General features: G+C 39.3%; 1 protein-coding gene across 7 annotated transcripts in view; it reads right to left on the minus strand.

The window, feature by feature from the left end:
• MAPRE2 (microtubule associated protein RP/EB family member 2) overlaps nucleotides 1-13057 on the minus strand; it is a 186512-nt gene that overhangs the window by 76504 nt on the left and 96951 nt on the right. For all 7 annotated transcript variants that reach the window (XM_012103352.5, XM_012103351.5, XM_042239398.2 and 4 more), the window contains one exon: nucleotides 3720-3847. In XM_012103352.5, the coding sequence (XP_011958742.1) occupies nucleotides 3720-3840 (121 nt within the window). In that variant the 5' untranslated portion in view covers nucleotides 3841-3847. The remainder of the gene's footprint in view (nucleotides 1-3719; nucleotides 3848-13057) is intronic.

The following is a 13057-nucleotide window of genomic DNA, read 5'->3' on the forward strand; positions in this document are numbered from 1 at the left end:
TAAGGTTACATCCCTGAGTTAAAATAACAGGAAAAGAACAAGTCACTGTCATCTTTTTGCAACTTACTACAACTGTGTTTCAAAATGTTAAACCTCACACCATCTCTCCTTTATAAAGCTTTAAAAATGCTTAGAGGGAAACAAATGAGATGATATAAAGGTAGAAAATTCTGCAGAAAAAGACCCACACATGTGAAGCAGTATTCAGCTATTCAACGAGCTAAAAAAAAGCTGATGTTAGTTTTAATGATAGCTGGAGGGAGAGCTCTTAGCTGGAAATAAGAAAAACAAATAGGAACAAATAATGCAAATGGGGAAAAATGCCAAAGGGGTACTGACAGTATTGGAACATAAGTCTTTAGGAAAAAGAGTAAGGAACAATTTTACTGAACAAGAAACAACATCACAAATATGTGAAGGTATTTTGTGTGTTTTCCCACAGCTTACGACTAAAATAAAATTATACACAGTAAACTAAAGGAATTAAAATGAAAGTAAAAGAAAAAGATATTATCCAAGAAATTGAACAACTCATTCTACATGTGCTGAGGACAAATCACTAAGGTCACCAATATCTGGTTTTGTTCTTATCCTAATGGCACTGTCCTCGCTGCCTGCAAAGTCTTCTAGAACAAAGAAGGGTATAAATAAATAAGTTCATAAATAAATGAAATGATAGAATTTCTTGCCAAATGCCACTGTTGAAGACAAAAGTCAAAGACTAAATTATGAATAAGGGAACTGTGCCAGGTAAATTCTGGATATTTTTACTGTTGGTGGATTGGGGTGTCTCTAAAATGCACAGCAAGCTCTTGGCTGCAGCCCAGAAGTACTTGGGGTGCTTGCTGGCTGGCACACTTGAGTCTTCGCACATCCAGAGATGCTGATTTAGAAAGTCAAGGATCCCCAAAACTGGCATTCTTAAGCAGCTTCTCAGAAGATTAGAAATGCACTTAGTCCCCAGTTTACACTTTGATGAAATGACTGCCTAAAATAAATCACCCATTTCTTTACTATGGGGATTAACATGTTTGTTCGCTTTTTGAGGGAAAAAATACAACATATTTGGTAGCCAGTGAGTTGCCCTAATGAAAATTATCTGTTCTCATGATCAAAATGGTTTCCACAGGTTTCATCACACCACACTGGATGGCAACGTAGGTACATATGATTGGAAAATGCACACCAATGCTTTCTTTGAGGTAACTATTCAAGAACCCTTGACAAATGCTGCTAAAATTTTACTGAATTTGCCTTATGAGAAATTAAAAAGACATGCAAAGAAATTATATATACATATACAAAGAACAGATACACACACACAGACACTCCAGCATTTACTACTACTGTATCTAAAAATTCTAATTTGCTTCTCATTTCATTTGTCTGCAAAAACTCCCACAAATATGTTAAACAGGAAGCTCCTCATGGGCCCCTTCAACACTTTAGACCCATGACTGGCAATTTTCTCTATGACTATTTTTTCTTATCTCCTTCCTTCTCTGTGTCTCTTTTTTTCTGGATAACCAACCCCATGGTCCTTATCCACAAGTACACACAGCCACTTTATGGGAAAGATACACAGTTTTGTCTTTGCCCCCCAGCAGTTTCAAACTGATCTGCATTCATCCTAATACGAGCACTTCTGAGGGAAGAATGTGTGTCAGGCCCCATGGAGAAACAGACCCACAATTACAATGTAAAGTGGTATGTGTTATTAATAGAAAAGGGATGGCTGATAACAGAAAACACTCTGGGTTTTTTTTTTCTCCAGCAAATTAAAAATAAAATATTAAGACTTCCCTGGTGGTACAGTGGATAGGAATCTGTCTGCCAATGCAGGGGACACAGGTTCGCTTTCTGGTCTGGGAAGAGTCCACAGGCAGCCGGGCAACTAAGCCCCACGCCACAACTACTGAGTCCAAGTACTTAGACCCCGTGCTCTACAATGAGAGAAGCCACTGCAATGAGAAGCCCATGCACCACGACGATAGCTCCCCGCTCCCTGCAACTAGAGAAAGCCCACGCACAGCAACAAAGACCCAGCGCACCAAATACATACATACGTACTTTCTTTCAGAAATAAAATAGAATAGCAGGGCACTCCAGAATGCAGAGCAAGAACAGCACCAGAAAACCTGAGTGGAGATCTGCAGCTGAGCAGGGTGCAACAGGGGCCATTTCCGACAGTAATTGCTAGAGTCATTTCAATAGGCGAACAACACAGTATTCCTGGGTGTCATCACGGTCTAAGTCGGCTTTTCTCTAGATCGTACTAAAGGGTAATGAACTCCTTGGTTTGCATCCACTACTGACCTCCCAAATCAGAGGACTGTGAAGCCTGGACACAGAGCGGGTGGGTCAGGCAAGGCCTAGCTTCTGGATACCCTGCTGTCTTGCTCATGAGAAAATGACGATGGGAGAAGAGGTGTCAGTAGAAGGGAAGTTTGCCCGCTAGTTCATTCTGATCCAGCCTAGATGCAGAGAAGCGAGAGTGTCCTCTCTGGTGGGCCTGGACTGGTGGGGGCTGACGGCCCTGCATGCAATCTGTCTACACACAACTCACAGGATGTCCTGCTGCGGCCCCAGCATCGCCACACCGGCTACACCTGAAGACGTTTCTATATCGATCATGTCTCATGGGTTTTCACACAAATCCATCTCAGGAATATTTTCTAGTCCCTAATACCATTTTGGGTCAGAGGCAGAGAGGAAATCTCTCATCTATTAGTTCATGAGAAGAAAATACTTCCTGTTCCAAAAGGAAGACGATGTCTCTGCTAAATACTCTAACCTAAGAATGAATTACTTCACTAGTGACATGTTCTTTAACAAGCCCCCACTTAATCACTGAAATCAAATTTTTAAAAAAAATTTAGCTCTATATGCACCTTACACACCTCCTTCATAGTAGGCAGGGTGCTGCCTCAGACACTTGACAAAGAATGAGACACAGCCCTATCCTCAAGGGCTCTGGGTACCTTCAGGGGAATAAGGGCTGGACCTTCTAACACAACGTGGTAAGCATTATTCTGGAAGGGTAGTGGGCACAGTGCTCCAGGAACACCATGAAGCCTGGGAGGTCTGGGGAACCCTTCAGAGGAGATGACAATGGAGCTGGATTTTAAAGTGTGAATGAGATTTTACTGCAAATGAAGAGAAGGGAAAAGACCTTCTTGGCAACGGGAGCATGAAAAAAATCCATGTGATGCAAAAGGGAAGGAATCTTTAGGGAAGAAAGAGTATCGTGGGGCGAGGCGCAGGGCAGGGAGGTGTGGGCCATGAAACCGAGAAGGTGCACAGCAGCCAGAGGGAAAGGACCTTACCTGTCACGTAAAACAGTGAATTTTATCCTGTAGGAAGGACAACGTGGCGCCTGGAATGTTTATAAGAAAGGGTTTTGCAGGATCCAATCTGCATTTTTAGGAAGAGATGTGTGGTGGCTTACTGGGGGGTGACAGAGAAAAGGGTGGGAGATCAGGTACAGAGCTTCAGCGAGATCACTCATAACACGTTTTGGGGAGGCTCAGTGCTCTTTGGTGAACATCATCATTTCCCCTGTATGTTCTTTAATTATACCTGAGGTTTTCTCCTTAAATTATCTATTGAAGCTGTATATATATATACCTATTCCTATTCCAATTACATCATCTGTGGTTTATAAAATCACATTCCACATGAGTGAACGTTTAGGTAAATACTTAAAAGAATTCTCTTACCTGAACAAAGCTGTTCCACCTTCGTGTAGTTTAAAGATACTATGTCATTAACCCAAGCGATGATGTCATGTCTGCTCATAGTCTCTTGGGTTATCGAGGTAGAATACACGTTGACCGCCATTCCCCAACTAGAAAAAACAAACAAACAACATTTATTTACCTACAAGAAAAAAATGAACTCAGAAAGATGACAAATATCCATTCAACCCTGGCAGAACTCTAATACAGTTAAAACTCATATATGGTTCGTGCATCATCATTTTATATCTCCTTAAACTTGATTTAAATGTTTCTCAGGCTCTGAGATTCCTACTGTCTCATGTAATTCAGTGTCTCACTTAGAAGATGAGTTAGGAACAATTTTTTTTTTTTAATCAGCTTTAGAGAAAAGGAAATTCCCTTCAGAAACAGGATACATACACGTTTCATTAGAAAAAAAAAAATCTTCACCAGACAGTCTTTATCCCTAAAAACTTTGGATAAAGAAAAAAAAAATTATACAGAAAGTATTTGGAACTGACTGCATGAGTCCTCCCTTCATTTCTGACTGTTAATATTCTTCTGACCAATCATGACACCTACTACTTCCCCTAACATTTTTCTGGAGGGGCACACAGTGGCCACAGAAAAGGTTTGTTTTGCTTAAAATGCTTGGATAGCTATAGTTTGGTGGAGAAGGCAATGGCACCCCACTCCAGTACTCTTGCCTGGAAAATACTATGGACGGAGGAGCCTGGTAGGCTGCAGTCCATGGGGTCGCTAAGAGTCGGACACGACTGAGCGACTTCACTTTCACTTTTCACTTTCATGCACTGGAGGAGGAAATGGCAACCCACTCCAGTGTTCTTGCCTGGAGAATCCCAGGGACGGGGGATCCTGGTGGGCTGCCGTCTATGGGGTCACACAGAGTCGGACACGACTGAAGCGACTTAGCAGCAGCAGCTATAGTTTGGTAAGATTGGTTTCCTCTTTTTAATTAATAAAGAATGTTTTTAGAGCAGTTTTAGGTTCACAGCAAAACCGAGTGGTAAGTACAGTTTTCCCATATAACCCCTCGTCCGACAATCTCCTACCAGCTGGTACATTTGTAACGATCAGTGAACCTACACTGATGCACTCTCATCACCCAAATTCTATAGTCTACATTAGGTTCCCTCTTGGCGTTGAATATTCTCTCGGTTGTGACAAATATACAATGACATATATCCGTCACTGCAGTATCACACAGAATCCTAAAAAAAAAAAAAAAAAAAAAAGAAATCCTCTCTGCTCTGTCGATTTGTCCTTCCCTCCTACCATTTCTGGCAACCACTGATCCCTCTTACTGTCTCCAGAGTTCTACCTTTCCCAGAAGGTCATACAGTTGGAACCATACGGTACATAGTCTTTTCAGACTGGCTTCTTTCACTAATGCACAGTGAAGGTTCTTCCATGTCTTTGTATGACTTGTGAGCTCACTCTTTTTTTGCACTGAATAATACTGCACTGTCTGAATGTATCACTCACCTACTGAAAGACACCTTGGTGGCCTCCAAGTTCTGGCAAATATGAGTAAAGCTACTATCAATATTCACGTGCAGGTTTTTGTAAGTTTTGACTCATTAGGATAAATACCAGAGAGCACGACTGATCTGGGTCATATGGTAAGAGTGTGCTCAATTTTATAAGAAACTGCCAAACTGTCTCACAACAGGGCTGTATCATCCTGCATTCCCAACAGCAATGAATAAAACTTCCTATTGCTCCATGTCCCCACCAACACTTGGTGGTGTCAGTATTTTGCATTTTGGCCATTCTAATAGGTGAATACTGGGGAAGGAAATGGCAACCCACTCCAGTATTCTTGCCTGGGACCCATGGACAGAGTAGCCTGGTGGGCTATGTAGTCCATGGGGGGTCACAAAAGAATCAAACAAGACTTAGTGAGTAAACAACAACAAATCCCAACTCTTTAGAAACTTCAAAGTGATATTCTATTATTCTTTTTTTAAATTCAAGTATAGTTGGTTTACAATGTTGTATAAAGTGATTCAGAGATATGTATATTCTTTTCCAGACTGTTTTCCATTATAGGTTATTGCAAGGTACAGAATGTAGTTTCCTGTGCTATACAATAGGTCCTTGTCTTTATTTATTATATATACTTTAGTGTGTATATATTAATCCCAGACTTCTGATTTATCCCTCCCTCAACTTTCTCCTTTGGTAACCATAAAGTTGTTTTCTATGTCTGTGAGTCTGTTTCTATTTTGTAAATAAGTTCATTTGCATTTTTTTTAAGATTCCACATGTAACTGATACTATGTAATATTTGTCTTTATCTGTTTGACTTACTTCACCTAGTGTGACAATCTTTAGGTTCATTCACCTTGCTGCAAATGGCAATATTTCTTTTTTTTTTTATGGCTGATAATGTATCTACCATGTCTTCTTTACCCATTCATCTTGTCAATGGACACTTAGGTTGCTTCCATGTCTTGGCTATTGCAAGTAATGCTGCTATGAACAATGAGGTGCATGTTACCTTTTTGAATCAAATCAGAGTTTTCATCTTTCCTGTATATATGCCCTGGAGTGGTACTGCTGGATCACATGGTAACTCTAGTTTCAGTTTAGTTGGGGTTTTTTGGGTTGTGTGGCTTGTGGGACCTTAGCCCCCCAACCAGGGATCCAAATCTGTGCCCCCTGCAATGGAAGCAGGTCCTAACCACAGGTCCACCAAGAAGTCCTTATTTTATTTTATCTTTTTAAGGAACCTTCATACTGTTCTCCATAGTGACTACACCAATTTACACTCCCAGCAACAGTACAGGAGAGTCAGTTCCCTTTTCTCCACAGCCTCTCCAGCATTTATTATTTGTAGATTTTTTGATGATGGCCATTCTGACTGGTGTGAAGTGATAACTCATCGTAGTTTTTACTTGTATTTCTCTAATAATTAATGATGTGGAGTATCTTTTCATATGTCTACTGGTCAGCTATACATTTTCTCTGGAGAAATGTCTATTTAGATTTTCTGCCTATTTTTTGCTTGGGCTGTTTATTTTTTGATATTGAGCTGTATGAACTGTTTGTATATTTAGGAAATTAAGCTCCTGTTGGTTGCATTGTGTGCAAATCTTTTCTTCCATTCTGTAGGTCGTACTGTTTACAGTTTCCTTTGCTATACAAAAGCTTGTAAGCTTGAGAAGGTCCTGTTTATTTTTGCTTGTATTCTATTACGGGAGACTAACCTAAGTATTGCTACAATATTATTTAGGAGAATGTTTTGCCTATGCCCTCTTCTAGGAATTTTAAAGTGTCATGTCTTATATTTAAGTCTTCAAGCCATTTGGAATTTATTTTCCTGTACGGTGTAAAGAGTGTTCTAACTTCATTGATTCACAGGTGGCTGTTCAGGTTTCCCAACACCACTTGCTGAAGAGACTGTCTTTCCCCCATTGCGTACTCATGCCTCCTTTGTTGAAGACTAGTTAGCCACAGGTGTGTGGTTTATTTCTGGGCTCTCTATTCTGTTCAACTGATCCATATGTCTGGTTTTGTGCCAACGCCATGCTGTTTTGATTACTGTAGCTTTGGAGTATTGTCTGAAGTCTGAGAGGGTTATGTCTCCAGCTTTGCTCTTTCCCTTCCAGGATTGCTTTGGCAATTCTGGGTCTTCTCTGGTTCCACGTAAGTTTTAGGATTATTTATTCCAGTTCTGTGAAAAATTTCAAAGGTAATTTGACAAGGATAGCATTAAACTGGTAAATTGCTTTGAGTAGTACGGTCATTTTAATGATATCAATATTTCTAATCCAAGAGCCTGAGTTATCTTTCCATTTCTTTGAATCACCTTCCATTTCCTTTATCAGTGTTTTATAGCTCTTAGCATGTAACTTGTTCACCTCCTTGGTCAGGTGTATTTCTTAGTTTTTTCTTTGATGCAATTTTAAAAGGTTTTGTTTTTTTTTTAACTTTCCCCTTCTGATATTTTATTGCTAGTGTAAAAAATGCAAGATTTCTGTATGTTAATCTTGTACCTTGCTGAATTTGTTTATTGGTTCTAATAGTTTTTGTGTGGCATCATTAGGGTTTTCTAGAGAGAGTATCACATCATCTGCACATAATGACAATTTTACTGCTTCCCTTCTAACCTGGATATCTTTTATTTCTTTTTCTCACCCAATTGCTGTGGCTAGGGCTTCCCATACTATGTTGAATAGAAGTGAGAGTGGACATCCTTGTTGTGTTCTAAAATTCTGCAGGAAAGGTTTCAGCTTTTCACTGTTGAGTATTATGTTGGCTGTGGGTTTCTGACAGTTTTTATTATGCTGAGATCTGTTCTCTTTATACTCATTTCAGTGAAAGCATTTATCATGAATGGATGCTGAATTTTACCAAATACTTTTTCTGCATCTACTGAAATGATTATTTGGTTTCTGTGTTTTCTTTTGTTGATGTGATATATCATATTGATTGTTTTGCATACGTTCACCATTATTACGGCCCTGGGGTAAATCCAACTTGACCACAGTGTCTGACCCTTTGTTGAGGACTTTTGCATCTGTATTCATCCACGATACTGGCCTATAATTTTCCTTTCTGGTACTATCTTTGTTTGGTTTTGGTATCAGGGAGATGGTGGCTTCACAGAATGACTTTAGGAATGTTCCCTCCTCTTCAGTCTCTTGGAAGAGTTTGTCAAGGACTGGTTTAAGTTCTTCTTTGTATGCTTGGTAGAATTCCCCAGTGAAGACACCTAGTCCTGGACTTGTGTTTGCAGGGAGGTTTGTTTGTTTTGTAGTTACAGATTCTATTTCACTTCTAGTGAATTCTATCCATTCAAATTATCTATTTCTTCTTGATTCAGTTTTGGTGAGCTGCATGTTTCTAGAAACTCATTCATTTCCTCTAGCTTGTCCAATTTGTTGGCATATAACTGTTCATAGTATTCTATTGTGACTTTTTATATTTCTGTGGTACTGGTTGTTATGTCTCCCTTTCATTTCTTATTTTGTTTATTTGAGTTCTCTCCCTTTTCTTCTATTTATTCTTGATTTATTAGCTGAATAATTCTACAAAGAGAAATTTCCTCTCTGAGATACTGATCATATAAGAAAGGCAAGATAGATGCCTGATTCTTTCCCTATATCTTCAGATTTTCACAACAAAGAGGTAAGTTTCCTAATAGTCTCCAAACATGACCAATGAGGTTTTTATTTCTGAAGTATAATTATGAACTTACAGATTTAAACACATTTGATACACAGTTTAAATCACTGGCTTGAGTTTTTTCTGACAAGGTTCTAGTAGTCTTTGCTAACTTCCCTGCTTTCTGGTATGAGAAAAAGCTTCAGGCTTAACTTGTATATTTGCTGCCTTAGACTTAAAACCAGTCATTTCTCCAAGAGTTCCTCTGGTCACAAATACTAGAGATAATATTTTTAAGTACAACTATATACAATAGAAAAATACAGACATACAGATTTTACACAAAAATATACATATTATTAAACAGTTGTATTTGAAATTCTTATTAATTCTAAAGCAACAAAAAATCAGCTTTCTACTTAAAGTGCTAAGTGACAATTTTATTTATTTATAGTTAAGTATAAAAATAAACATATATCCATCCTCAGAAGCACCCACATCTCTAAATTTTCTTCCCCTGAAGATGTGAAAAATCTTAAGACACTGGCAACCCCACAAATGTGACCACAGTTACTGCCTTTCCACAACATTATTAAAAATGCTTTTAATTTTTTGCTTAATAACTTCCATTGTTTTATTATTTAGCATACAAACCATTTGCTTTTAATTACTAATTTTAAAAATCAACTATGTAAATTATATAAAACTTCAGTAAAAATAATTCAAAATTTAAAATGTCTTGGAGTGTCTGGTATAATTCCATTCACCAGCATAATTTTTGGCAGTCCGTGCACTTTTCTAATGGCTTTGCCTGCAGGCAGTAGGGAGAAGCTTTGCTTTAAGAAGCCATGTACTACTAGAGGGTGAGGCACTAAGGCCCGGAATTGTGCCAGAGGGCAAAAAGGGATGAAATTTTTGCTCTAGATGATTAAAACACAAAATTAAATGCAAAGCAGGGGAGACACAATCAGATCTGTGTTTTAGAAAGATTATCCACAAGTAAGTGAGTAACGATGGTCTGTGCTTACATAATAGAAAGAAATGCAGAACAGAAGGACAGGCTGAAGAGTTACGACAGCTTTTAAAAAATCCATAAGAACAGAGAAGCAAGTCATTTGCTGCAGGTTGCGTCAATGAATCACACTCTTTTCTGTGTCTTTATTGACAATGTCCACCAAAGGACAACAATTCCTCTATACTGAGGCAGTCGGTGCACAAGAGCAAGTAAAGCATTATCTGCCTTCAACGAGCTCATTAAGATGACCAGGTAAACAACAGAATAGCAGCTGATTTTTGCTTTAGTAAAACTTCAGTTATTTATTCACTAGACTCACACTCAACCACATCCCATCTCCACCGGACACAACCGCAGTCCCCAGAAACCCCAAAGTAAGAACATACATGTGTTGAGGGGGCTGTGGGCAAACACAGATAGAGGACAGAGCAAGGGCGGAGCAGTCAGGGTTGGGAATGTTTTCTGACACTTTCTAAAATAAAACAATAACGATGCATCGCTTTACCGACAAAAGTCTGTACGGTCAAAGCTACGGTTTTTCCAGTGGTCTTGTACGGATGTGAGAGCTAGACCATTAAGAAGGCTGAATACCGAAGAATGGATGCTTTCAAACTGTGGTGCTGGAGAAAACCCTTGAGAGTCACTTGGACAGCAAGGAGATCAAACCAGTCAATCCTAAAGGCAACCAATCCTGAACATTCACTGGAAGGACTGATGCTGAAGCTGAGGCTCCAATACTTTGGTCACCTGATGCAAAGAGCTGACTCATTGGAAAAGATCCTGATGCTGGGAAAGACTGAGGGCAGGAGGAGGCAGGGGCAACAGAGGATGAGATGTTTAGATAGCATTACTAACTCAACGGACATGAGTTTGAGCAAACTCAGGGAGACAGTGAAGGACAGGAAAGCCTGACATAGGGGTTGCAGTCCATGGGGTTGCAAAGAGTCAGACTCAACTTTAACAACTGAACAACAATACACCTACTTCAAATTAATACCAATGGAATCAGCATAGTTCACTTCTATTTACCATCCATGCTGATGAGGATATTCTTATAATCTATGTTCCTCCATATTTTACAAGGATACTTCTAAATTCATTTCAGTTTGTGGTTATCTTTCACCTCCTCTATTAGTCCCCCATCCAAATGTGTGACACCTTCAGATTTTGCAAGGGAGAGCCTGAGGTCCAGATTTCCTCTGTGCAGGGAAGGCAGCTGAAGTACAAAAAGAATTCTATTTCTGCTCTGCCAGTCACTCTTTTCTCCCCCTAATTCCTTCAGAAAAAGACAACTCTCTACAGGTGCAACTTCAAAACACTCAAGCTGAAATTATTCATCTGACGCAACAGTCCACAAATGAGAATTTATATTTCTCCAAATGTTAAACTCAAGGTTGGTGGAGTTCAACAGTCTTAGCTCTTAGGTAAACATCCAATAAAATCTGAAGATTTCATTGTAATTTCTTAGATGCCAATCCATATTACAATATAAAGGTGAAAGTACTGGTCTCTACTTATTCATCACATATGTAGTATAGATCACAAAGGAATTTTTCTATCATTTTATAGTTAAAGTGGCTCCCTGCTCCCATTTTGACTCTCGAAAAAATAAATCCTAATGAGGGAAGCAGGGCAGGAATTGTATTCTTGGCTGACAAATGTGGATTCCTAGTCTTTTTGAAGGACAATTCAAAATATTGATTTTTAAAATTTTTACTGAGTAATTTCCAAAGACTCAGGCAAGCAAAGTAAATGGCTAAGAAAGGTAAGATAACACTGAGTGCTACAGAATAAAGAACCATCATACCGCGCAGGGTTTATTCTGTTTGGCTCTTCAGCATGCCTGTTCCAGGGAAATTACTGTTTATTCTTCGATGACCTGACATCTGGTCTCTAGGACAAGCATTTCTCTCTGTGTCACCCTCGTAAAAAAGGAAGTCCAAGTCCTGTCCTCTAATTTGCGGCTTTCAGTTGGTACTTTAACTAGATCACTGTGTGTTTAAAACCTGGTAAGTACAACAGCACTGAAGTCGTAAGCAAGAGACGATCTCCTAGCATGTCGGTCTCCGGGCCACACGGTTTGATACGGCATAAACGTTTCACTTTAGAGTTAACCTGCACAGCAGAAATCAGCACGACATTGTAAACCAACAATATCTCAATAAAATAAACTTTTAAAAAATGAATCTGCATCCACTGCTCCTTCTTGAAAACAAACCAATAATCACCACATAGTTTATACACAGTGTATAGTTTAGATACTGTTTCTGGGAATGTCCAAATGCCTTTCTGGGAAACTGGCACTATATATATATATATGTGTAAATATAATCTATAATGTTATATATTATATTATAGCTATTATATATATAATATTGTGTACACACTATTATACACATATTATATATGTATATATACACACACATATATATACATATATATATATATATAAATTTTTTTTTTTTTTGCAAGTAAGAGAAAGAAAAACACACAGAAAAATGAAAATCCCTTCCAGCAGGTGAAGTCACATTTCTGGCTTGTCTGTGGATAGTGATCACTGACACATGTGACTTTGGGAAAAGGCCAGCCTTAGCCTGAGGGCCAGTATGTTGATTTGGCCCCACTTCACCCTGTATGCATGGGCTTGTCAGGGGGCACTAGTGGTAAAGAACCCACCTGCCAATGCAGGACACATAATGAGATGGGGGTTTGATCCCTGAGTCAGAAGATCCCCTGGAGAAGGAAATGGCAACCCACTGCAGTATTCTTGATGGAGAATCCAATGGACAGAGGAGGCTGGCAGGCTACAGTCCATAGGGTTACAAAGAGTGGGTCACAATTGAAGCGATTTAGCATGCACGCACCGTGTATGCAGCATTTGGGGGTGGTGGTGGGACAAGTGCGCCAACTTTATGCTCTGCAGCAGTCACTCAACCATACAAATCAGAGACTGCATGTCTGCTTACTGAAACAAAAGGAATTTTATGTGACTAAGTGGGACTTGAGTTTGCCTACTGAACAAAGCCTGGATAAAGATTTGGCAAGCCCTGAACTATGGAAACCAAAACATGGATTCTACCCCTTCACCAGTCATCGGCTCCCAAACCAATGACAAAGTAGTTCACAATTTTGTCCAAGAACAAACTGGGCAAGGTTTGTGAATTACTGCAGAGGAGGGCCTCTTCAAAAT

This window comes from Ovis aries, chromosome 23 (genome assembly GCF_016772045.2).
Source record: "Ovis aries strain OAR_USU_Benz2616 breed Rambouillet chromosome 23, ARS-UI_Ramb_v3.0, whole genome shotgun sequence".
In the NCBI taxonomy this organism is placed as follows: Eukaryota; Metazoa; Chordata; class Mammalia; order Artiodactyla; family Bovidae; genus Ovis; species Ovis aries.